Source organism: Coffea eugenioides, chromosome 10 (genome assembly GCF_003713205.1).
Source record: "Coffea eugenioides isolate CCC68of chromosome 10, Ceug_1.0, whole genome shotgun sequence".
Taxonomy (NCBI): Eukaryota; Viridiplantae; Streptophyta; class Magnoliopsida; order Gentianales; family Rubiaceae; genus Coffea; species Coffea eugenioides.
The window spans coordinates 9,775,147-9,801,373 of NC_040044.1; the positions used below are offsets into that span (position 1 = coordinate 9,775,147).

The 26,227-nt window shown below is 33.9% G+C and overlaps 2 protein-coding genes across 2 annotated transcripts; both read right to left on the minus strand.

Moving 5' to 3' along the window:
- Positions 1 to 1,361: 1,361 nt before the first annotated feature.
- LOC113749779 (12-oxophytodienoate reductase 1-like) lies at positions 1,362 to 3,705 on the minus strand. Its single transcript, XM_027293626.1, has 5 exons — positions 3,576 to 3,705; positions 3,157 to 3,297; positions 2,934 to 3,064; positions 2,283 to 2,465; positions 1,362 to 2,201 (listed from the first exon to the last, which is right to left on the minus strand). Exons 1-5 carry the CDS (start codon positions 3,665 to 3,667, stop codon positions 1,606 to 1,608), a joined length of 1,143 nt encoding a protein of 380 aa, XP_027149427.1. The 5' UTR covers positions 3,668 to 3,705; the 3' UTR covers positions 1,362 to 1,605.
- Positions 3,706 to 15,408: 11,703 nt separating this feature from the next.
- On the minus strand, positions 15,409 to 17,880 carry LOC113749672 (12-oxophytodienoate reductase 1-like). Its single transcript, XM_027293495.1, has 5 exons — positions 17,643 to 17,880; positions 17,190 to 17,330; positions 16,968 to 17,098; positions 16,419 to 16,598; positions 15,409 to 16,263 (listed from the first exon to the last, which is right to left on the minus strand). The coding sequence occupies exons 1-5, from the start codon at positions 17,729 to 17,731 to the stop codon at positions 15,668 to 15,670; spliced, it is 1,137 nt and encodes a 378-aa protein (XP_027149296.1). The 5' UTR covers positions 17,732 to 17,880; the 3' UTR covers positions 15,409 to 15,667.
- Between the last annotated feature and the right edge of the window lie 8,347 nt (positions 17,881 to 26,227).

The window sequence follows — 26,227 nt, forward strand, 5'->3', positions numbered from 1 at the left end:
CTTTTATGTTGGATGCTTTACACCCCCAAAACTTATCCCAAATAAATAAATAAATAAAGGTCTCAAATCACCTAAATTCTGAAAATGTTATTGAAAGTAGACAAATTGTTTGTAACCGCATATGCATTTTTTTTGGGGGTTAATTTCTTAAGTGTAATGCAATTTTCTACCTTTAAGAAGGAAGCACAGGATGGTCTGCAGTACATAAGTGTATTGTTCACTAACCTTATTTAAATGTATTGTAAATCCTCAAGATAAAAGTATGAGATCTACTGATATAAGACCAGAACTAGTGAAAACATTAAAGATGGATAATTGAGATAGTTTTGAGGTTCTCTTCTGAAGCATCCAAGAGAAGCAAAAAATAGACTTTACTTGAGACTTCCAAAAAGAGAATCACAAAAATGGCCAAGAAATTTAATATGCATGAAAATATCATACGTTAATAGGACTAGCTTTGAGCATCCTTGTACTATATAAGAATGAGTTGTGATCAAAGGGAGGTTTGAATTTCAACCGCAAGGATAGGGACTTTTTGAAAATGTGAAATACTATGTAGTTTTTTCAAAACTTTTGGCACAACTAAAGATAGCGTGTGTATAGATATATTTACCGAAATGCCCTCATTTGATACATTTAAAGGTTTGATTTATGAAGACATTTGGGTATTTCTAAAATATGGAATTATTTTGCAACCGTTTTTGCATCGAATACAACTCATATAAGCTTCTGTGCTGGTGTAATTATTGAAATGGTGTTATAGACACATTTAATTGAAATGTGGCTTTTGTTGTGCAATTAACACAAAGACATATTAACATGTTATACAATTAACCCATTGCTGTAATTAGCCGTTGGAGGGTATTCTTTTGTCTGAAACAACTTATGTCTTCTCTTGGACAATTTTTAATTGACATCTATAAAGGTCTTTTGGGAATGGTAAAATTGTAAAAACATTGATAAAACAAAGTGTACAAGTGTGTGTTGCAATTAGGATGTACTATTATTAGCTTTGTTATATTTGATGACCATTTCTTTTCAAAATTAACTATTATTTGTTCAATAAAAAATCTTCTTTAATTACAGGCAACAAACACCAGCGCAATACGCCGGCTCTCTCTCCCTAGTAGTAACTATAGGAACAACATCAGACATGTTAAATATATGGAGCCTAGCACAGAGAAGGATATTATTCAAAGAATCCACCTTAGAAAGAGAGATTTTGAACATGCCAAAGGTCCAACTATGCTATAAAGTCCAAGATGCGCAGTAAAAGTTGAAAAACTCGTAATCTTAGCTTATTGGGAACAAAATATTATACTCCACGAGTATGTGTCGAATACGCATGCAAAGTAAAATTACAAGGAAACTTTTATTATTTGAAGCCATTAATGCAACATCCAAAATGGCCGTACATAGTCTGTATTACTGCTGACAAACCTCAAATTGGAGAACCCACATTTGGATTTGTCTTCTACTTAATCAGGGTGTAGTATAGAAATTACAACTGAGCAATAGTCCAAGAATACATCTGCAACTTGATTATGAAGATTGGAAACAGTAGTATTTGTATAGTAACTCTTAGGTGTATCCATCTCTGTAGGATCAGGCAGTCGTGGTCTCGAGAAATGGATAATCAGTGTAGCCAATAACAGGATCAGATATATAAAAAGTAGAGCTGTCATACTTGGTCAGAGGAGCATTTAACTCAAATCTTCTGGGCAAATCAGGATTGGACAAGAACCATCGTCCGTAAGCAATGAGATCAGCCCCATGTTCTGCTATAGCTTCATTGCCATCTTCCCTTAGATAACCACCAGCAGCCAAGAAAGTTCCCTTGAATGCCTTTCTCATCGGCAAAAGACTGCCATCATGGCGTTTAAAGTTTGGATTGAACCTGAGTTTTGGATCAACCATGTGCAAGTACAGAATCCCATATTTATTCAGGGCTTCAGCCATGTAAAGGCCTAAAGCATTTGGATTTGAATCGGCGCTATCATTGAAATATGTGAAGGGTGAAAGCCTTATCCCAACTCTAAGAGGTCCAATTGCATTGGAAACAGCTTCAACGATTTCCAGAGCAAATCTGCACCTGTTCTCCATGGAACCTCCGTATTCGTCCGTCCGATCATTTGCTTCGTCTTTCATGAATTGCTCTATTAGATAGCCATGCGCCCCATGGATCTCCACCCCATCAAATCCTGCAAATTAGAGCATTATAGTTGATATTGACTGCTTTGATCTTTTGCAAAAGGTTGAGTTGTTGCAGCAAAAATGCTTACCAGCTTCAATAGCATTAATTGCAGCGAGCCTAAAATCATTGACGATGTTAGGAATCTCTTCTTTCCTCAATCTTCGAGGAGGTGAATAATATTCTAAATCAAAACCAGTACTATTTGACTGAACGCGGGGAGTTAACGCTTTATCTGTAGATGAGATTGGAGCCTGTCCATTAGGCTGAGCATCTGCAAATGACAGTAAAATACACCAAGGCTCATTAATGAAGAGGCAAAGGATATTATGGGTTAAATACGTTAAATAAAGGTCGAAAGACTACCATATACTCAAGTTATAAACAAGATCCAGGTCAACTGGTAGAGACATCAACTAGATAATCATGCGGTTTAGTCACTACTGTAAAGCAGAAACTTTGAGCTGCTGAGGCTACTTCAAATTGAACAGTTTAAGATTGTAACACCGAGAGTAATTTATACACTAGGCTGTTTATCAAACAAGAAGACAAGGTAACAACATCAAGTTGTGGATATTGAGGTCCATCTTAGGAATTTTAACTCCTATGTACAGAAATTTCATGAATTTTGTGGCAAAGAAATGAAGCCAATGCATAACAGGGGTCCCACAGGCTATCCTTTGGACTGTGGAACGACTAGAGAGGCAAAACATTTAAAGAGGTAATGTGTAGAAGAAGTTACCATAATTAGAAACTCTTCCCACATGCCAAAGCTGGCAAAAGATTATACCGCCTTTGGCATGGACAGCATCAACAATGGGTTTCCAGGCCTCAACATGTTCCTTCGTCCAGATACCAGGTGTATCTGTATACCTACAAACATTACAAAATTAATTGAGAGGTAAAGAAAGGGAACTACAGCATGAAACTTGTACTGGTATAATTTTTGCCATGTAAAAAATTACCCTTGGGCTGTATCAGAAACTCCTGTGGCTTCAGCTATCAGGAAACCGCCTTTGGTAGTTCTTTGAGAGTAGTACAATGCAGCATGGGGTTGTGGTACATTTCCATATGATCTTTGCCTTGTCAGAGGTGCCAAAACAACTCTGCAATGGGAGTTTTCAAAAACCCAAAAAGGGTAAAAGAAATGCGGAAATTAGTCTCAGATTTGCTAATATTTTCTGAAACATTGGGTTTCGATTGCAGAAACAAGAATGTTAGTTAAAGAAATGTCAAGAAAGCTTAAACAATTCTTCTGAAACAGGGGAGGTCCAAATATAGTATTGCATTGCAGCTGCTATTTCCCAAATGGGATTTTAACAAGAAGGGCCGAAATCATTTTCTCATGAAAAATGTATAAAAAGAAGCTAGAGAAAGATGGTACCTATGAGAAAGCTGGAAAGGCCCCATTTTGTATGGAGTTAGTAAAGGAATTGGTTGCTCTTCTTCTCGTCCATTATCAATCTTCTGCTCCATGATCTTTCTTGTTTGTACTATTTCTTCACTTTAATGACTTTCCCGTCTCAAAATTCAGAGAATAATGCAACTAAAGGTGCAAATGAAGCTAATGCATCCTCGTCCATTTATAGAGTTGAAAAGAAGGATCGCGATGCACTGATGGACTGATGGTGATAGGAAAACAGAACAGGGAACATCATTATTATTATTATTATTATTATTTTAAAAAGAGTCCTTTCCTGATTAAAGCCGCCAGGGTAATAAAAAAAGGGGGCCGCCAGGGCCCACACTCCATAAAATCATTGTAGTCAATGTGCCAAAAAATCACAAATTAAACTTAATCCCCTATAGTTTCTGGTATTATGATTTTACGTCTCGATTTAGTTTCTAGACCGCTAAGGTCAAAACTCGAGAGTTCAAGTGTTTTTTCTGCCTTTTCTTTCTTAAATTCCATCCTTCCCCTATTAAAAATTTAAAAAAAAACACTTTACTTTCTTTAAGTTTTTAATTGTACTTGTGCATAGGCCTGTCAATCGGGCCTAATGAGCCGGGCTTTGATGAGTTCAAACTCAACTCATTTAATTTGAAACATTTTCGGGCTTCGGGCTTCGGGCTATGAGTTTCGGGTTCGTAAATGTGAAGCTCATACTCATCTCACATAATATTCGGGTTGTGAGCCTTAATCGGACTTAGCCCAAGCTCACTTATTACTCCTTAATTTTCTTAATATAATTACTATAACTACTAAGTTGTAAAACTAATTTAACATTTACAAGACTATAATATTAAAACTAAACAAGAACAAATAATAGTTCTTAAAAAGTATATAAACCAATAATTTTTTCAACAATATTTATATTTAATCGGTTTAAAATGCATGGAAAATAGTAATAAAACATGCGATCATAAGTCAATACATCTTTAAAAGTTGAAACTTTTTTTTATAATCTTATGATTTAAATCCAAATATGCTTGATGATTTTTGTGTTTGTAGACCAAAAAAAAATCAACCAATAATATGCCAATACAAAAATTTACTCAACCAATAAGAAAAATTAGAGATTTAGTTATGCATTACTAATATTGGCTCTCAAGAAAACTCATGAAAGAGTCTTTAGATGTATTTTTGTGTTTTTGTAATTTATATATATATTTAGTATTTAGTAAAAATATATTTGGATATATAATTATACATAATATCAAAATATAAATTTTATATATATAGGTAATTAAAGGGCTGGGCCTATATCGGGTTTGAGCCTAATAAGGCCCAAGCTCGGCTCACATTTAATTCGGGCCTAATTTTTAGGCTCAAACTTAGACCGACTCACTAAATGATCGGGCTCATCGGGCTTTCTATCCTGCCGAACGAGCCGAGCTCGGGCTGGCTCAGCCCCATTGACAGTCCTACTTGTGCATGATTTAGGAGATTTACAAACAAAATTATCCCAGCATTTTAGATTAGTTCTCATGTCATGTAGGCTCCGTGTGTTCTTGGAATCTATCTTGACACATCACACATGGTAATGATTCGAGTCGAATCCAGCAGAATTTTTTTGCACTTAAAATTAAAAAACCAAAGCCCGCCTCAACTAAATCTAGAGCAATCCAAAATTGCCAACTGCATGATTTTGTCCAAGCTACTAATCATGCCAATTCCACATTAATTAGCCAAGATCTTCTAGACTAATTGCTACTGATCATGGACTTCTCCGGCTATGCAAATTAATTTTGAAACCGAAGTTTAAGTTCATTAACACAGTTAATTTTTCATGATCCAAATATTTATATTGATTTTACAGAAATATGGAGTTGTAAAGTTTTATGATGGCTTCTAGTTCAAATGAACAAACATGACAAAATTCATGAGTATTATTACAAGGATAAATTTTTTTTTGGCACTCTCAACGTATACATAAGTGGATGTAGATACATGCCACATAATTCAATTTCAAACTTTAAATTCACTGTTTTATATATATGGCATACATCTACACTTGCTAGTATAAAAAATTCTCCACACTGACAATGCATAAAAACTGAATTCTTATTACACTATTTATAAAAAAAAATCAGTATTATTATTGTAATAAGTGTAAAACTATTGAATATTGTAGCATGACAAGGAAAACGATAGTTTGATCCCATTAATGTATATTTTGAGCCCTAGATCCTCCAAAGTTGTTTTAAACTACCATAAATTGTTAAATCACGTCAAAATCAATCGCTAGCCATTGGCATAAGAAGTAAATTTTGATTGAATTCAAAGTTTGATGAACCAAATTAAAAAAGTCTCTATTTTTTACACTAGATTTAAATTAAGTTCTTTGAAAAAAATCGATGAAATCTTGGTCTAATGATTGAAGTTGAGCCCCTAGGATTTAGATGTCTTGGGTTCTAATCCTCTTTTCTTCTTCCCGCTTTTTAAATCCAACCACCCCTTTTAGAAAAAAGTTTTAAAAAAATATCTCTATGGAAAAAAATATATTTTTTGAATTTGGTCCTTTAAAATTTCAGGATTGTGTTAATGGATCCCCCAACAAAATACTTTGGCTATCTTATCATAAAATCACGTCAAACTTCCTTAGTATAAGCTATCCGTATAGGAACAGTAGCACTTAATTGCAGTTAAGGAGCTAAATCGAAAAGTTTGAAAACTTATAATGCAAGTTTGACAGTCAACTTATATATGTTTCAACTTCTACAGGTCAAAAGTTTCTTGTATTTAAGCTGGACCCGGTTTTGCCTTCGGTTAATGAAGTATGGGCATACGATTGTGGATTTTTATTGACTAGTGCGCACTCGCTGACACATTTAAATGGGAAAATCGTCCAAAACGTCCCTCACATTTTGTAAAATGACTTTTTTCGTCTCTCACTTTTAAAAGTATAATGTTATGTCCCTTACATATTCACATCGGTCAAATTTAGTCCCTAACTAGGTTTCCGATCATTTTTTGGCCGGAATCCATCACGTGCAAGGCACGTGATCATTTTTGAAGGGTAAATTTGTCAAATTATATTTTACATAATCTGATCTATAGTCCTCCACATTTTATAAAACAAATTTTTTCGTCCCTCACATTTTATAAAATGATTTTTTCATCCCTCACATTTCACAAAATGAATATTTCCATCCCTCACATTTCAAAAATTGAATATTTCCATCCCTCACTAATTATGTATGTGAGGGAAACCCTAAAAAAAAAATGTGTGTGAATACATTTTGTTTAAACACATGCATATGTCTATTTGATTTTGCTTAGTAATACGAATAGCATAAATATATGTATGTGTCTATTTGATTTCACTTAACAATACGAATACCATATATTATACGTGATCATTTGATTTCATCTGGTATTAGCTAGTAAATAATCTTGCATTCATTGTCAAGTTGGCCAATAAAACTATTTTCGGTCAAAATACAATAAGAATATGCAAATTAAGGTTCTATTGGTAAATATTAGTCATAATCACACAAAAAGAGAAGATAGCCCACAAGTTGGGCCCAATTACATACATGTGTTTATGCTATTATTATTAAGCAAAATCAAATAGACATATACATGTGTTTAAAAAAATGTATTCACACACATAATTAGTGAGAAATGAAAAATTCATTTTTTGAAATGTGAGGGATGGAGAAATTCATTTTGTGAAATGTGAGGGATGAAAAAAATCATTTTATAAAATGTGAGGGACGAAAAAAATTATTTTATAAAATGTGAAGGACTATAGATCAGATTATGTAAAATATAATTTGACAAATTTACCCTTCAAAAATGATCACGTGCCTTGCACATGATGGATTCCGGCCAAAAAATTATCGGAAACCTAGTTAGGGACTAAATTTGTCCGATGTGAATATGTAAGGGATATAAAATTACACTTTTAAAAGTGAGGGACGAAAAAAGTTATTTTACAAAATGTGAGGGACGTTTTGGATGATTTTCCCCATTTAAATTATACTCCCTCCCTTTTTTTATAACTGACATTTTAGGTTTTGCACACCAATTAAGAAAAATTTTTCATTGCTTAAATCTGTACACTACTTTCCTTTTGTACCCTCATTAATTATCCAATTCACCCATGTTTTCTCTCACTAGAGTACTAAATGGTGCTGTTTTACTAGGCCAAAAGCAATGCAAACTAACTCCTACCAAACTAGGAGTATTAATTAAGAACCCTGTATTGGAAAAGAGAGATAAAAGGGTAAAATTATGAAAAAATAATTAATACTGTATGAGGATAATAAAATGACAGATAAAAGTACACTAGAGCAAATTTCTTAAACGTCAGTTATAAAAAAAGGGAGGGAGTACCTAACGACTCACGTAAACACATACAATTCCAATTATTGCACTTTTGAAATTTAGACATTTTTTCAAATTAACTATATTTAAAAAAAAAATAACATCGAATACCTGTTTTACTGAGTATCCTTTAGGCATCCTTTAACCAAACTGTATGTTTATTACCAAAAAGAGAAGTATGACCATACGTTGCTATTAATGTTATTCTCACTTATTTAGGTTAGATTTATCAACTAAGGGACCGGAGGGTTTCGGACTTTCATTTCATTTGAACAAAGAGTAAATTGTTTGTTCGATAATGTAAATTACTTTGAACAGTGTAAACCAAGAAATACTAGTACTATTTTGCAGGTTTCACATAAATCTTAATATTGATTACAATGTGTAATCTGTGTCTTATATTTTTTAGTTAAAAATTTTACAAGTTTTTTGGCTATTATAAAATCACGTCAAACGTTCTTAGCATACGGTAAAAGAAGAGTATCATGTAGTTGAATTTAAAGAACTAAACAGGAAGTGCCAATGTCTGAAAACATTTTAGGTTCTGCTTGCATTGCTAGTTTTTCAGGAGAATAATTTGAAATATTTTTTCAATAATCTTTTTATTTCATATATATATATATATTACATCATTACAATATATTTTTTGTACAAAAACTCTCGAAAACTCCAATTCAAGCATGCTTTTAAAATGAAATTGAACCCGTGATAAAGTTGGGGGTCAACTTGTACATTTCAACTTCTAGAGGTAAAAACCTTCTTGTACTCGGACAGAATCCTATTTCGAATTTTCGACACCTAGGAAGTCCTGTTTGGATGGCTAATTTTAGGACTTTTTATAAAAAAAAAATATACTGTAATGATTTGATGTTTATGAGGTAAAAAAGTGATTGAAAAATATATTCATGAAAATGTAAAAATTTTTCTTCAGAAAAATGCAATCCAAACAAGTTTACTACTCAAAATTATACCGATGCAATAGTTAAATGGTTATCCGTATATTTTGAGTCCTTGGTGGACTGATCATGGTACATTATTGCCCCCTCCATCCCACCGAAAGTATCCTACTTTTCATTTTGGAATGTTTCAAATTTTTGTCCTGTTAAAAAAGTTAAAACACATTTTAGTCGCTCTTTTTAATTAAACCATTCTTGCTAATCATATGCATGTTATCATTTAAATTTAAAATTTGAATTTATGAGACTAAAATTGAAAAGAGAAGTACAAATATCACAATCGATCCACTATCTTTAAAAAGTTTGATTTCCGAAATAGGACCAAATAATTATGACAGAGGAAGCATTTGATTCATCAATTATCTACATTTTGCTAGAGGGAGAGGAAAGAAGAAGACAGATTCAAACTTACCACGGATACCATGTTGTATGGGCATACGTTTATTATCAAACTGGAAAAAAAAAATAGCATCATGCGTTGCTGCCGTTTTTGTCGCTTATCTAAGTCAAATTTATTGACTTAGGGCCTGGACGGTCTAATTTCATTGAACGAATTCTAAACTGTTTGTTTCATAATATAAATTATTTCGAGCACGATGTAAACTAAGGAACAAATAATGTTTGGATTAAATATTATTTAAAATAATTATTATAGTATTGTTTGTGATGTGATGTATATAAATATAGAAATTATTAAAAATGTAATTGAGGTGCAAATACAAATTTCAAATAATTACATATCCAACACCGTCTCACACAAAATGTTGAAATCAATTGCAATATTGTGTCATCTGAGTTTTTACACTTTTCAAAATTTGGTGGATTATAGCCGTGTGGCGGTTACAAGCACCGCCCCCTCCTCTCTCCTCCTTCTCCCTCCCTTCCCCCTCTCTTTCTCCCCACGAAAAAACGTAACATCTTACGACAACGGCATTCCCACTCTTCTTCCTTGAGTAACGTAACATCTTGCGCCACCAAATTCATTTTGCCAAAAAGAAAAAGGTATTGAAAAATCATTTTCCCAAAAGGAAAAGGCAATAAAAATCCTGCACCACAAATCTTGCAGCCCATTAGCCAAATCAGTAAAAATCATTCTAATTGGAAAGACGAGTTTGACCGTGACTCCCTTTCATTATAATTAATAAACAAGTAGAAAGCTAGATTTCCCAGATTAGGTACCTTCCCCAAGTTTAGATTTAATTTCCTATACACTTTTCTTATTTTAGCCAATTTTAAAAGGATTTATTCCATGTAGATTCCTTATATACATTGAAGGAGGTAGTTAATCAAAATGATAACATCAAGGAGCATTGTTATGATAAAATTTGGTTGTGCAAAAAAGCAATTGTGTGGAGGGAACAACATAGTAGTACTAAAGTACTGAAGATTAAAGGGGAAAAAAAAAACACTACTAATTTTGTCATATTTGGTTGCTTGGGAAGTCAACTTATCAAAATGACAAATTTAATCACATACTTCGCGCCACCGCGTGAATGGTCCAGCGGCAGCGCCTCTCACCAGTGAATCTTGAGGTCACAAGTTCGAGTCTCCGTTCCGCTGGATTCCTCCGCGCACTTAACATGTTCGGGCCAGGTTGGGGCGCCGGGCCCAGACCGCAGGGGATTAGTCGGATCCCGTAAGGATTGACTCGGACACCCCTGTGTCGAAAAAAAAAAAAAAATCACATACTTCGCAATCTTTACCCTTAGCATACAATTCAGATATTCAAAATTTCATCTTCAATTTTCTCATACAAAATAGTCGTGTGAGAATATAAGTGTTAGGTGAAAAAAGTGTGGTTTTACAAATTTTTTTTTTTAGAATGCTATACTACCCAATTGTCACCTTAGTAAAAAGCAAGAATTATTTTAGGCATTAATCTTCTAGATGCGTGCCAGTTAATTGCAATTTAAATTTAGGGTCTGTTTGATAACATAAAAAACATAAAAAAGTGCTGAATCTGAATTTTTTCAGACATTCAGATGTTTTGAGTGTTTGATAAATGAAAATCTATTTACTGAATTTGTTAAGCAGTGCTGAACCTGTGTGTATTTTTTTCAGCACAAGAATCCTAATTGAATGCTTAATTCTGATAAGAATCAATAGAATTACTTCAACTATCTTATCTTATCTACCAAATCTACCCTTGTTTGTTAATTATGTTCAAAATTCTTATCTAATTAAATAACATAATATTCTCTATCTAACAATTTTTAGTTTCTCTTTTCTCCCTTTTTAATGACTTTCACATCTTCTCCATACTCCTCATATAATATATTTCATCTTTTATATTAATTTGATTTAAAAATAAATATTGTCATTTTCATACCTAACAATTTTAAACTAATTAAATCATAGATTCTATTTCTTTTTTGAATGAAAGGATATAAGGGCAAAACTGTCAAATTAAATTTATTAAGCATTCAGTTATAAATATTTATCAAACAGTATAAATAGGTTTAGTATTAAAATTCAAACATTCATATATTTTTTTCAGTGCTTAAAATTCAACAAATTAATTGTTTCAGTATTCAGATTTCAGAATTCAGATTCAGTTTTATCAAACGGAACCTTAAACTTTATTTTTGATGCATGTAACATACATCTAGAGTTACTAGAGTATCTAGCGGTACTCAGCATATACATGATTAATCTTTATTTTAAAATGCAAAATGCTATTCGTTTGGATTAGCTATTTTTTAGGATGTTTTTGAAATATTTTACTGTAACAATGTAGGTGAAAAACTTTTACTGTAAATGAGGTTATTTTTTAAGTTATTTTTGGTATTTTTAAGGTTGTTTTTTTGTGTTTTTTGTTTTTGTTATTTTTGTGATGATTTTTGTTTATATAGTATTATAACATTGTAAATGAAAATCTTGTTTTTAAAAAAATGACCGATCTAAACGCAAATCGTCTCAAGAAGTCAAGGTATACAATCATCTCCCTCTTTTCCTCTTTCTCGATAATCGCACAACAACATTACCAATAATGACGGTTTGTCCATCTAATAGTCAAATGTTGTACAAGGTTTTGATTATTTTACTTTCTTTTTTTTGGTTGCCAGCCCGGTATCCGAAACTTTGTCCCGACTAATCCGAACCCGACCCGTGTCGCGCACCTGACTATGGTGGGTGAGTCTCCCAACAGGGGTGTCTGTGTACACTAGGACTCGAATACGAGACCTGCTTAAGCGAATCCGAGCCGCTTACCACTCGGACCAACCCCTGTTGATTGATTATTTTACTTTCATTTTCAATTTTAGGTAGGTTAGTTATTTCAAATGAACCCCCGTAAAACAAACTTGAGTTTTTTATCATGTAATGATGATAGAGTAATCCAAATATCTCCTTTTATTTAATGCCGTCTTTTCCTTTTTTCTTTTTTTTTTCGACAGTCGGTAATAGTCTATTCTACACTACCCCTACTTCTACTCTAACCTATTTTAGAAGGGGATTCAACTAGACCTATAAAAGGGCCGACGGGAACTGAGTCACAATCGGACCAAGCGAATGTACTACACACCCGTCTGAATTTTAAAAGCCACATAGTGTGATAATTTGTGGGAGGCGAGTTTTGACCCCACCAAGCCTTAATCGCTTGATGGTAGCCACCAACCAAAGGCGGGTGATTTTTTCCTGTTTTCTTTTTCCCTTCAGCAAAATGTGGACAATTGATCAATGCTTACGTTGCATCATCAGCCCATCAAAGGGTCAAAAGGTATGAAAATCATTTGGCTCTTGCATTGGTATAATTTTCAGTAGTGAACTACTTCACCTTTCAGAGTTTCAGTTTCAGACCACCCATTAAACTAGGCCACAGTCCTTGGGGATTAGCTGGTTGAAGCCCTTCCATCCACCATCCCAATTAAGCTCTTCCTTCATCCAAGACGAATATATGGGGACCAAAATTCTCCAATGGCTCTCAAACTATTACGAAATTTAACTTTTGATCCTCAAATTATTAATTGATAAATTTTATTCCTTCAACTAATTAAAGCATATAATTTTTGCCCTTCCATCAATTTGAGTGTTATATTTTTTTAAAAAAAAAAAAAATAGCACAACGTGAGTAGCAATGGCCCTCAAACTATTATAAAATTCAACTTTTGGCCCTTCAACTATTAATTAATAAAATTTACCCCTCCAACTAATTAAAATATATAATCCTAACATTTCCATCAATTTGAGTGGTTATGTCAAATAGAAACATCACCACGTGCGCGGTAAGGACATAACCAAGGGGCATTTTCATTTTCACAGGATATGTGCTAGGGTAAAATTATTTTTACTCCCATTTGTCTCTTAAACTAATTTACCTAATCTCCGATTGCTGAAATTGACCAAAATCAATTGAAAGCCCATAATCTAAAATCCTGAATAGAGAAATTTCAGCAAGGACAGGTTACTTGAAGAAATTGAGTTGTTTTCATTTGGAATTTAACTCATTTTTTCAGTGTTGTTTTAGATTCATTGGGTTCACGTGCTTCTCTTAATGACATTAACCTGGCATATAATACATTTTTTGGGAATATTCCAACAATCGTTGGTTCCGTTCCAAACTTAAACTTTCTCAAACTCTCAAATAATCAATTTTCTAGTGAAATTCCTCATAACCTACATTTTTGCCTTCTTGATTTGTTAAACAATAGGTTGGTTGGGCACATCTCAGATTCTTTGTCAATTGATGTTTTTATTCGACATAATGACTCAAGTTGATGAAAGGACTAAGGTTATACATTTTAATTAGTTGGAGGATTAAAACTTATCAATTAATAGTTAGAGGGCCAAAAGTTGAACCATTTTGACCATCTCATGAATTCTGAAACTCTGTTAGACATAATGGTTGAAGTTTATGGAAGGGCTAGAATTATCTGTTTTAATTAGTTGGAGGACTAAAACTTTTTAATTAATAGTTGGAGGGCCAAAAATTAAATTTTGTACCAGTTTGAGAGCTACAAGGGCATTTTGCCCTTATATGGGCATAATACGAATGGCTGGAGTTGGGGGAAGGGCGGATCGGATTGGATTAGATGATAAAGGGGGAGAGATCGCAAGTAAGATATTATGAGTTCAAAACTTCTTACTTACCAAAAGAGAAAAAAGTAAATTGTCAAAAAGGGATCGTTAACCTCACGTATTTCGCTCCATTTCAAACTAAAGCCGCAAATTCAGTTCACAAGGGCTAGACGGATTGCTGGTGGCAGCCTTGGGTTGAGCGTTTGCCAAGAAAAAGAGCAGTGAAAAAGTTGGAGAAGATGGGAGTAGCGGGAGGGCTGGAGATGTTGGAGATGTTGGAGAAGCAGCAGTAGCGAAGGATGGAGCAACAAAGATAATCATTCTTTGCAGGATTGTCTCAGAGCAGTGAAAAAGTTGGCGGAGATGAGAGCATTGGAAGGGTTGGAGATGTTGGCAACCAGCAGTAGCGAAGGATAGAGCAAGAAAGATATTCATTCTTCGCAGGATGGTCTCGTCCGTTCTGTAGTATATTTCATGGTAATGCTATTCCTTTACACTACCAAGAGGCCCAAAAGGTACCAACCATGCCCTTAGAGCTAAATTTCCAATTTCATACCAGAAGACAATGGAGCAACAGCAAAGTTAATGACAAACTAATCCTCCACGAAGAAAGAAAGCAGCCAAATATATACGTTGGAGGCAGCATCACGAGACAAAGTAATTCATCCACCGCAAAGTGCGTTGATTCTGATGGACAGAATCAGTAATTGCGTTGATTGGATTTCTGTGAATCACAAAAAATCGAGAAAAGCAACATGCTAGTGTGAATCAACTTTAAAAACCACAAGAACCAGGCAACATACTTGCTAGTGTGAACCAACTTCAAAAACCACAGGAACCGGTTAAACTATCCTTTATAACTCACACATTAGCATTCAACCTTGAGTCTTATAAGACAAATTGCCAAAACATAATCTAGAAGCAGCACTACAATGAGACTGAGTTCTCTAAGGAGAATGATACTTGTTCTAGAAATGGAAGCAAAATAACTTAGGAATTGGGAGGCAAAAACGAAGGTAGACTATACGTCAAGATACAGTACTCGTTCCAAAAAACATTGAAATTTTATTTGAAGCACTTCGCATCCAACAGAGGCTCTCCCTCGAAAGGCTCATAATCTTCAATCATCTGGTTGACACGCTCTTTTTCGGCTTCATCACTGATGTCTACCTCCTTCTAGTTATGCAGCTCCATATCATAAATCTCATCCAGGACAAATTTGGGGATTTGTTTACTGCGGAAAAGCCACAACCCCTTGACCTTGGATGCGGGCTCTAAACCAATGGCCAACATTTTCCCAAATGCATACTTGCGTGCAAGATCCATTCTTGGCAGAAATCCACCAACCTTGTTCAAAGTAACAAAAGAAACTATGTTTTCATCATTGTACTTGTCATCGCAAAACCAGAGTGAGTATCCTTCAGGATCATACATGTCCCAAAATATTATAGTCCACGAATATGCATCGAGTATGCATGCAAAGCAAAATTACAAGGAAACTTTATTATTTGAAGCCAATGCAACATCCAAAATTGCCGTACATAGTCTTTATTACTACTGACGAAACTCGAATTGGAGAATCCACATTTGAGTTTCTCTTCTACTTAAACAGGGTGTAGTGTAGAAATTACAACTGAGCAATAGCCCAAGAATACATCTGCAACTTGATTATGAAGATTGGAAACACTAGTATTTGTATAGTAACTCCTAGGTATATCCATCTCTGGAGGATCAGGCAGTCGTGGTCTCCAGAAATGGATAATCAGTGTAGCCAATAACAGGATCGGATATATAAAAAGTAGCTCTGTCATACTTGGTCAGAGGAGCATTTAACTCAAACCTTTTGGGCAAATCAGGATTGGACAAGAACCAACGTCCGTAAACAATGAGATCGGCCCGATTTTCTGCTATAGCTTCATTGCCATCTTCCCTTAGATAACCACCAGCAGCCAAGAAAGTTCCTTTGAACGCCTTTCTCATGGGCAAAAGACTATCATCATGGCGTTTAGAGTTTTCATTGACCCTGATTCTAGGCTCAACCATGTGCAAGTACAGAATCCCATATTTATTCAAGGCTTCAGCCATGTAAAGGCCTAAAGCTTTTGGATTTGAATCAGCACAATCCATGAAATCTGTGAAGGGTGACAGCCTTATCCCAACTCTATGAGGCCCTATTGCATTGGAAATAGCTTCAACTATTTCCAGAGCAAATCTGCACCTGTTCTCTATAGAACCTCCATATTCGTCCGTTCTGTCATTCGCTTTGTCTTTCAAGAATTGCTCTATTAGATAGCCATGAGCCCCATGGATCTCCACCCCATCAAAACCTGCAAATTAGAAAGTTATATACGATACTGACTGTTTAATCTTGCAGAAACTTTGAGTTGTTTTTGAAAGTAGACTGTAACATTATTAGAACATTTACCAAGGCGTTCATTTATTTAAGTTTCTTATAAATTTTGATTGCTGCAAAAAAGCTTACCAGCTTCAATAGCATTAAGTGCAGCAAGCCTAAAATTGTTGACAATATCAGGAATCTCTTCTTTCCTCAACCTTCGAGGAGGTGAAAATTTTATATCGTAACCAGTAGTACTTGTTGGAAGGTGGGGAGTTATTTCCTTATCTGTAGATGAGATTGGAGCCTGTCCATTAGGCTGAGCACCTGCGAATGACAGTAAAATACAACAAGGCTCATTAATTAAGAGGCAAAGGATATTATGGGTTAAACTATGCTAAATAAGGTCGAAAGGCTGCTATATAAATGATGAACAAGATGCTCATGAGGTTTAGTCACTACTGTAAACCAGAAAATTTGAACTACTGAGGCTACTTGGCAATGAACAGTTTAAGATTGTAATACCTCAAGTATTTTATACACTAGGCTGTTTATCAAACAAGAAGTCAAAGGTAACAATGTAATAGGGCCTTATCAAATTGTGGATATTGAGGTCCATTTTAGGAATTTTAATTCCTATGTGCTCAGATTTTGTGAATTTTGAAGCAAAGAACAAATAAACGGACAAGAAGTTACCATAATTAGAAACTCTTCCCACATGCCAAAGCTGGCAAAAGATTATACCGCCTTTGGCATGGACCGCATCAACAATGGGTTTCCAGGCCTCAACTTGTTCCTTTGTCCAGATACCAGGTGTATCTGGATACCTACAAACATTGAAATCTTAATTGACATATAAAGAAAGTAAACTATAGCATGAAACTTGTACTAGCATAATTTTTGCCATGTAAAAATTACCCTTGGGCTGTGTCAGAAACTCCTGTGGCTTCAGTTATCAGGAAACCGCCTTCGGTAGTTCTTTGAGAGTAGTACAATGCAGCATGGGGCTGTGGTACATTTCCATATGATCGTTGCCTTGTCAGAGGTGCCAAAACAACTCTGCAATGGAAGTTGCCAAAAACCCAAGAACGGCAAAAGAAAATGCAGAAATCAGTCTTTTGATTTGCTAATATTTTCTGAAACAGGGGATTTAGGTAGCAGAACCAAGGATATTAGCAAAAGAAATGTCAAGAACGTTTAAAAAGTTTTTCTAAAACAGGGCAAGTCCAAGTACAGTATTGCATTGCAGCTGCTATTTCCCAAATGGGATTTTAACAAGAAGGGCCAAAATCATTTTCTCATGAAAACTACATTGTATTTAAAAAAAAAAAAAAAAAAAAAAAGCGCTAGAGAAGAGCAGAAAGATGGTACCTATGAGAAAGCTGGAAAGGTCCCATTTTATATGGAGTTAGTAAAGGAATTGGTTGCTCTTCCTGCCCATTATCAATCTTCTTCACCATGATCTTTCTGGTTTATACTATTTCTTCACTTTAATGACTTTCCTGTCTCAAAAATCAGAGAATAATGCAACTAAAGGTACAAACGAAGCTAATCGAGCCTCTTTTATTTATAGAGTTGAAAAGAAGGATCTCCTTGCACTGGTTGTGACAGGGTAACAGAACAATAAACGTTACTACTAGAAGAGATTTGGGGAGGGGGGGTAGGGAGGGGGAGCGATCCTGCCTTGGTCATGGTTCAAAATTGTGGTCGCAGTTGTGGCCCAGATCGTTCCACATCAGTTTCAACATATTAGTCGCGGTTTTGATAAAACGCAAATTTTGAAACATTTAATATTCTAAAAATTGTGAATAATATAAAAAAAAATATGATAAACAAAAGTTATAAAAATATTAGCAAAAATAATAAAATTGAGTTGATTCGGGATGATTCGGAACGACTTGACTAGGGATGTAATCGAGCCGAGTCGAGCTCGAGTATAGCAAAAATATTAGCAAAAAGTTATAGATAAACAAAAGTTATAAAAATATTAGCAAAAATAATAAAAATTGACTAGGAATGTAATCGAGCCGAGTCGAGCTCGAGTATAGCAAAAATATTAGCAAAAAGTTATAGATAAACAAAAGTTATAAAAATATTAGCAAAAATAATAAAAATTGAGTTGATTCGGGATGATTCGGAACGACTTGACTAGGGATGTAATCGAGCCAAGTCAAGCTCGAGTATTGCTATACTCGAGCTCGACTCGACTCATATATACCTAGGCTCGAGCTCGACCGAGTACAAAAAATTGATACTCGAAACTTGACTCGAGGAACTCGCTTTAAACTCGAGACTCGACTTGATAAGACTCGACTAAAGACTCGAGACTCGACTTGATAAGACTCGACCTTTAGTCGAGCCTAATCAAGCTTTTTGACTCAACTCGACTCGACCAATCTTCCCTTTTTTAGACATTTTTTCTTTTTAGGTCTTTTTACAATTATGTTATTACTTTTTTGCCATTATGAAATTTTATTATAAAGAAGAGTTTATTGTAAATTCCGTAAAACTTATACCCATTATGGTCATTTTATAATTATAATACATATATATTATTTAAATTATAAATATATTATTTAAATACCCCTGACTCGACGAGCAGCTCGACAAGTCTCGAGCCTCAAAATATTGGCTCGAAACTCGACTCGAATGACAATCGAGTAGCTCGAGACTCGGCTTGAACTCGATCAACCCGAGTTCAAGCCAAACCGTTGACCGAGCTACTCGCGAGCTACTCAATTATGACTCGACTCGCTTACGTCCCTAAACTTGACTGTTTCTATTCGTCTTAGAGACGTTTTGACCGAATTCTTAGTGACTCGATCGAATTCTCGATGATTCATTATCTTGAAATTATTTCATCCTGATATTATGCCAGAGAATTTCGTTTCCGATGACGACTCGGTAGAGTTTTTGAAACATGGTCTTGGTTGAAGCCGCCAGGGTTGGGGGATTGATCCTGCCTTGGTTGAAGCCGCCAGGGTCCACACTCCACAATGCACCCAATGACATCAAATGAATGTAGTAGTCAGCAATGACGTACCAAAAAACACGGCAAATTACATTAAATCCCTCTACTTTTTGGTATCACGACGCACTTGCAGAGGAGGCTTTAGTCTACTGATCAAGATTGAAAAAATTTTAAATTCAAATTCTTGTTCTCTCTTTACTTGTTAAATTTCACTCTTCTCTTTAAGAAAAATAAAAATTTTAGGTTGTTCAAGTCTTTTCTTATACATGATTTTGGAGATTTACAAACAACATTATCCCCACATAACTTGTGGATCATTTAGAAGATTCACAAATAAAATTATCCCCGTGTTCTAAATTATTTCCATAGTCATGTAACGAAACTTTTTCCATAGGAAAGCTGTGCTTTTGGGGTTTACCCTTAGCACACAGTAGTGATCGGAGGCGAATCCAACTGAACTTTTTCACACTAGAAAAAATTTTACCCTCCAAGCCTGCCTCTACCAGATCTAGGGTACTCCAAAATTGCCACGGCTCCTTAGCCAACTATACTCTTAACCTCATGATTTTGTCCAAGCTATTAAAAAATAAACAAACAAATAAATAAAAAGCTAATCCCACATTAACATGCCAAGATCTTCTGGACTAATTGATGCCGATCTTGGACTTCTCCACTCTCCTCCAGTTAATTTGTAGATGGAATCTCAAATTCATTAACACATCTTTTTTGCATGATTTAAATATTTAAGTTGATTTTACTGAAATATGGAGTTGCAAGTTTTATAATGACTTCTAGTTCTAATGAACAAACAAACACCACAAATTTGATGGGTTTTTTTTTTTTTTTTTTAAAGTTGAGTATTACTGCAGTAATATGTATAAAACTACTGAATAATGTAACATTACAAGGAAAACGGTGTTTTGATCCCGTAAAACAATCGTGTATATAGTTCGAGCCCTTGAACCTCCAAAGTTGTTTTAGACTACCATAAATTGCTAAATCACGTCAAGATCAATCCTCAGCCATTGGCATAAGAAATAAAATTTGATGAAATTTCAAAGTTTGAAGAACCAAATACATTTAAAAGGTCAATTTTTTAGCACCCAATTGCATTGAAATTGAGCTCTTAGGAAAAAAAAAAAAAAAAAATTCTTTGAACTTGGTCCTTTGAAATTTCAGGATTGTGTTAAATGCTTCCCCAACAATTATTTTGGCTACTCTATCATGAAATTTGGTCAAACTTCCTAAGTATAAGCTATCGGTGTAAGAACAGCAGCATTTAGTTGAAATTAAGGAGCCGAATCAAAAAGTTTGAAAACCTAAATGAAAGTTCGGCGGTCAACTTATATGTTTCAACTTTTAGAGGTCAAAATTTTGTCGTATTTAAGACATCCTGTTCCGCCTAATGAAGTATGCGCATTAGCTTGTGGACTTTTTTAACCGGTGGACGCCTATTAGTACACTTAAATTATAACTTACTCCATCTGTCCCATTTTGATAATTCTAATTTTTTTTCACACAGTTTAAAAAAAAATAGTTTAACTTTGTTGAAAAAACAAATTTAAATTGCTATTTTTCTAAAATACCCTTACATTAAATAAAGTAAGTTGGCTTTTCATATATCAATATGTTTTGAAAAATCTAAATGCATTAAATGGGGTAGGTTATATTCAATACTAATAATCTATATTAAACAAGGTAGTTTATAGTAATAACAACTTACATTAAATAAGGGTATTTTAGAGAAATTAAAAGACAACTACATTTTTAAAATGGAAAGTGGACTACAGTTTGGGACAAACGAAAAAGGGAAATAGTACTATCAAAGTGGGACGGATGGAGTATTATGTAAACACGTATCAGAGTCATCGCACCCCTACATTTAGATTTTTTTTTTCTATAAAACTAACACCTGATATCTCCTCTTATTGAATATCTATTAGGCACCAGTTAGTCAAACCATACATTTATTACAAAAAGAGGAGTATGGCCATACACGGCAAACGTTATGCTCACTTAGGTTAAATTTATCGACCAAGGGACCGGAGGGTTTCAGTTCATTTGAATGAATTGTAGACTGTCTGTTCTATAATGTAAATTACTTTGAACAATGTGAATCAAGAAATACTATTTTGCAGGTCTCACACAAATCTTAAAATTGATTACAACGTGTAATCTGAATCTTATATTTTTAGCCGAAAAAAAAATCTAGGATTGTGTATTGATTGGTACCCACAAGAAGTTTTTTGGCTATTATAAGATCACGTAAAACATCCTTAGTAAACGGTGTAAGAAGAGTATCATTTAGTTGAATTTAAGGAGCCAAATCAGAAAATGCCATTGTTACGAAAAACTTAGGATTGCAAGTTTTTCAAGAAAAAAATTTGAAATATTTTTTTAATGTATATTTTAATTATATTTTTATTTTACATATCTCACATTATTACAGTATATTTTTATATAAAATCCAAACGGCTATTGAAACGAAATCGAGACTCTGATAAGCTTGACGGTCAACCTGCACATTTTCAACTTCCACAGGTCAAAAGTTTCCTGTACTTGGACAGTTTACTAGTCAAATTAAACTAATGCAATAGTTAAATGGTTATCCGTATATTTTGAGGCCTAGGTCGGCTAATCTCATGGTACATAAGCATTTGATTCATCAATTGACTAAGGGCAGGACGGTTTAAGTTCATTGAACAAATTCTGAACTGTTTGTCTAATAATGTCAATTATTTTAGGGATAATTTCAGAAACCACCCTTGAGGTTTCCAATAATTTCACTTGGCTCCCCTAAAATTTCAAAAATTACACCTTCCTCCCTTGTCCATTTAAAATGACAATATTAACCTTAATATTTTTAATAAAACTATCTTGTTGCCATGTTTAGGCAAAGGATGGATTTTATATTTTTTTTTACCATTTTCCTTTTTATTCATTTGTCTTATATTTCATTAGAAGTATAAAAGAACTATCAATATTGTTCCTAATATCTATTCAAATTACGTTAAACTAGTAATATTTTTTTTGATAACTTTTAACATTCTCCAATTTTTTTGGTAGTTCTCTTTTTTGGTATCAAAATCAAGGCTAAGTCAATAATAATTAAAAATAAATGGTCCAAAATCACTACCAAATTATGATGGTTCCACCATTAAACTAGTCCATAAATTTTCATTTTAAAAAAATAGTCCATAAACTTTAAAAGAAACAAAATAGCACTCTCTATCTTAAAAAGAATTTATATTCCCAATAAAACACTATCCTATTATAACAAAAGATTTATTGTTATAGTTGATTATTAAATAACAAATATTAGCATGAAAACTTGACACTCTTTTTGTTTAGAAGAACAAATTGAACTTTTATAAGATAAGGGCATTTTAGGGTATTCATTGAATTTTTTACTCTATTTTAAAGTTTAGTTACCAAAGTGTCAAATCAAGGGAGGTAAGTGTAATTTTTAAAACATCATGAGAACTAAGTGAAATAATAAGAAACCTCAAGGGAGGTTTCTGATATTATCCCATTAATTTATACACGGTGTTTCTCTTATGCAAGGGTTTATTTGATGAAATTGAAATCTAAAGAATAAATTTGAATCTATTAAATTATTAAATTGTTAAATATTAAAATCTTTAAAAATTTAAAAAACATAAAGAAATCTTAACATCTGTGCGTATTATGTATTAACTGATTAGTGAATAACTTTTCACTTATCTTTTTCGAGTAAGTTGTGTCTATATAATTCGCATTCACTTCATTAATTAAATTGTTCTATTTTTATTATCAAATATATCTAATCGTGTTAAAATTTGAATTTATTAAATTTAAGTATTGAATTAATTGATCAAATAGGCCCAAGTCTCACGCAAACGTTGAAATCTATTACGTCACCAGCATATGAGTTTTACATCTTTTAAAATTTGGTGGATTATTGCGGGGGGCCCTTCGGCCATTCCCAAATCTAGTGCTTTGAGTGGTAACGTAACATCTTACGTCACCATCATAAATTCATTTTGCCAAAGGAAGAAAAGGATTAAAAAATTCATTTCTCCAAATGGAAAGGAGAATAGAGATCCTACCACTACAAACCTTGCAGCCCATTAGCCAAATCAGCAAAACTTATTCATCATTCTCTCACAAAAGTTGTTTGTTTAAATTCTATTTCTAATGTAAGAGTTGTATTCGTGGACGATTTGTAAGAACCCTTGTAAATGACCTTTTGTTGCCGATATAAGTGTTATATTGATGGGCGATCAATAAGAACTCTTGTAAGTGACTTCCTGCTATCGATATGAGAGTTATATTGATGGGTGATTTATAATAATTATTACAAGTGACGTGTGATCCCGAGGACGTGTTATGTACCATAGTTGTAATTGGAGTTAAATCTATCCAAAATTTTTTTTACCAAAAAATCAAAAAATAAATAAAGTAAAAATTATTGTAATTAGAAAGACGAGTTTGACAATGATTCCCTTTCATTAATTAATACACAAGTACAAAGCTTTTTGCCTTATTAAAAGCAAAGAGTATAAAGCTAGATTTGCCAACTTAGGCAGCTTCCTCAAGTTTATATTTAATTGAAAAAGTCTTGATGGCCCTTGAACTTTGATTGATAATTTTCTGCAAGTATACAGGACCGATCGTAGTAATAGGATCACTTGAAGTATTCCAAGGTCGAACCCAAGAGACGAGTTAATTTCCATCTTTAATTACTATGATAAAAAAAATTGAAAGAGTGGAGAAATTAGAGAATAACTTTGATGTAATGCGATAACAAAACAAATTAATTGAAAGGGAGAAAATCAATAAGTACGTGTATCCCATAATCCAGAATTAATTTCCCTAATAATTTTCTTACCAAGTTAGGAACGCAGCACACGAATATATTTTAGACTACCTCTCGATGCATCTAAAGTATGTTTAATTAAATCTTACACCTCTCTTGATGGTCATAATACTGCAATTAAACCCATTAAAATTCTCAGTGATTTAGGTGCGTCATACATACCCTTATCTACTCTCATAATTAGTCTATGTGTGTTTATCTATCTAATACACGGTTGTATCTCATTTCTCAATTTGACACAAACCCAGCATTCATGTTCATGGTGATCAAGCATAAACAGTCATCAAGAACAAGATAAATAAATCGTTGCATAAGATAAGAATTTAACTGGAGGAATCAATCAAAATCCTTTAGTAAACCCTAACCCTAGAAAATAGGGAAAATGCCGGTTTTCATCCCTAAACTTTGGAGTAAGGACACATTTCGTCCCTCAACTTTTGGGCTCAACACATTTGATGTCTGAATTAATAATTTTTGACCAATGTAATCCTTAAACGGCTATTTTGCCAATTTTTAAACGGACTGTTAAGTATTCTTTTTTTCTTTGTCTGAACAAAAACAAAATCAGGTAAGTATCCAGCTATCTCCGCTTTCCCTTGTACGAAACCAACCTGAACTTGATTTGCTCTCTTCTAACCCTTTTCTTTCACTTCGGCAACAACCAAATCGCATTCCTCCAAGACTAAAGAAGATCGAAGAAGCTGACCTGCTGCCCTGTGATTAAGTAAGAAAGTGGAGAATTATGTCGGTGCGAAAGAAAGAGTTGGAAAATCATGCACCCCCAAATTATGGTAAGCTGTCCAGGTTCAGTATTTGTTAATTAAAGCTTTAATGATGAAAAGTTTGACCTTTTTTGGCATTGCATGTAGATGTGGTCTGTTTATGATGTTTTATTGACTTCGTTTGGGTCCAGCGACAAAGTTTGACATATGGGTCATTTTCCGTTGTTTTGTGGATGTAATCTTGTTAATGTTTGGTCGACATTGTTTGAAAAGATTAATTTTTTTAATGGTTAGAACATCTATGCTTGAATAATAAACTTGTGGTCCCTTTTGGATGGTTATGTTATAATAAAAAGTATGATTCTGTTAAACTTGTGGTCCATTTTATTGACTTCGTTTGGGTCCAGCTACAAAGTTTGACATTTTTTTTTGAATATGATACATATGGGCCATTTTTCCCTGTTTTGTAGATGTAATCTTGTTAATATTTGATCGACATTGTTTGAAAAGTTTAATTTTTTTAATGGTTAGAACATATGGTTTATCCGATTCTGTTAGAATATGAAAGTTGTGGTTTGTTTACTTATTCAGTATTTGATATATACAATTTTTTTTAATTATCAGAACAAGGTAGCTCACTGATTACACTAAGATGTCACTGTGGGGGGTTGATTTTTTACACTCCTCAACCATATTATAAGGGTGGAGATGTATGTGTCCTTGATTACGTTGAGAGTATAGGTTTGAGTATTTTTGAAGTGGATAGATTGATTGAGGCTGCTGGTGTCTTTGGTCACAAAGTGTACTATGGTTGGGAGAACAATAGCTTTAAAAGGATAGACAATAGTAGAGAATTAAATGGATATATTCAGAGGACTGCTGGTTCAATTAGGGAAATTATCTTGTACCTTGAAGTCTCATTCCATGAAATTCTGGTTCACCAACTTGGCTATGATCCTTATGAGGTTGATGAGAATGAAAAAAGTCCTAGTAATGGTAAAGATAAAACTGCAAATGATGACCATGAAAGGGGAGGGAATGATAACAATGAAGCTGATTCATCCAGTGAGTCTTTCTTCTCAGCGTTAGATTCTGATTATAATCAAAGTGAAGAAGATGATGCTGATTTCGATGGTAACATAGATAAAAATGCTGAATGGTTGGGTGTAGAGCACTATAAGGAATTGCAAACTAATTCGGCAAAACAAGGACAGGTTGAGGCTGATTTGGTTCAACCTGAAGATGATGATGTAGCCCCTGATTCTGAATCAGATTTTGAGAGTGTACATGGGTCTGATGATGAAAATGGTAGTAATAGGTTTGTTGTGTTCAATCCCAAGCACATGGATAATCCAAAATTGGAATTAAAGATGTATTTTAGTACCATCAAAGAGTGCAAGTTAGC

Excerpts from the sequence above, each read along its gene's own strand:
- LOC113749779 (XM_027293626.1), bottom strand. The coding sequence starts at position 3,667 with ATGGAGCAGAAGATTGATAATGGACGAGAAGAAGAGCAACCAATTCCT. Across the intron at positions 3,065-3,156 it reads GTTTCTGATACAGCCCAAGG|GTATACAGATACACCTGGTA; the intron begins GTAATTTTTTAC and ends TAATGTTTGTAG. Across the intron at positions 2,202-2,282 it reads AATTAATGCTATTGAAGCTG|GATTTGATGGGGTGGAGATC; the intron begins GTAAGCATTTTT and ends TCTAATTTGCAG.
- LOC113749672 (XM_027293495.1), bottom strand. The coding sequence starts at position 17,731 with ATGGTGAAGAAGATTGATAATGGGCAGGAAGAGCAACCAATTCCTTTA. Across the intron at positions 16,599-16,967 it reads GGGAAGAGTTTCTAATTATG|GTGCTCAGCCTAATGGACAG; the intron begins GTAACTTCTTGT and ends TGTCATTCGCAG. Across the intron at positions 16,264-16,418 it reads ACTTAATGCTATTGAAGCTG|GTTTTGATGGGGTGGAGATC; the intron begins GTAAGCTTTTTT and ends TCTAATTTGCAG.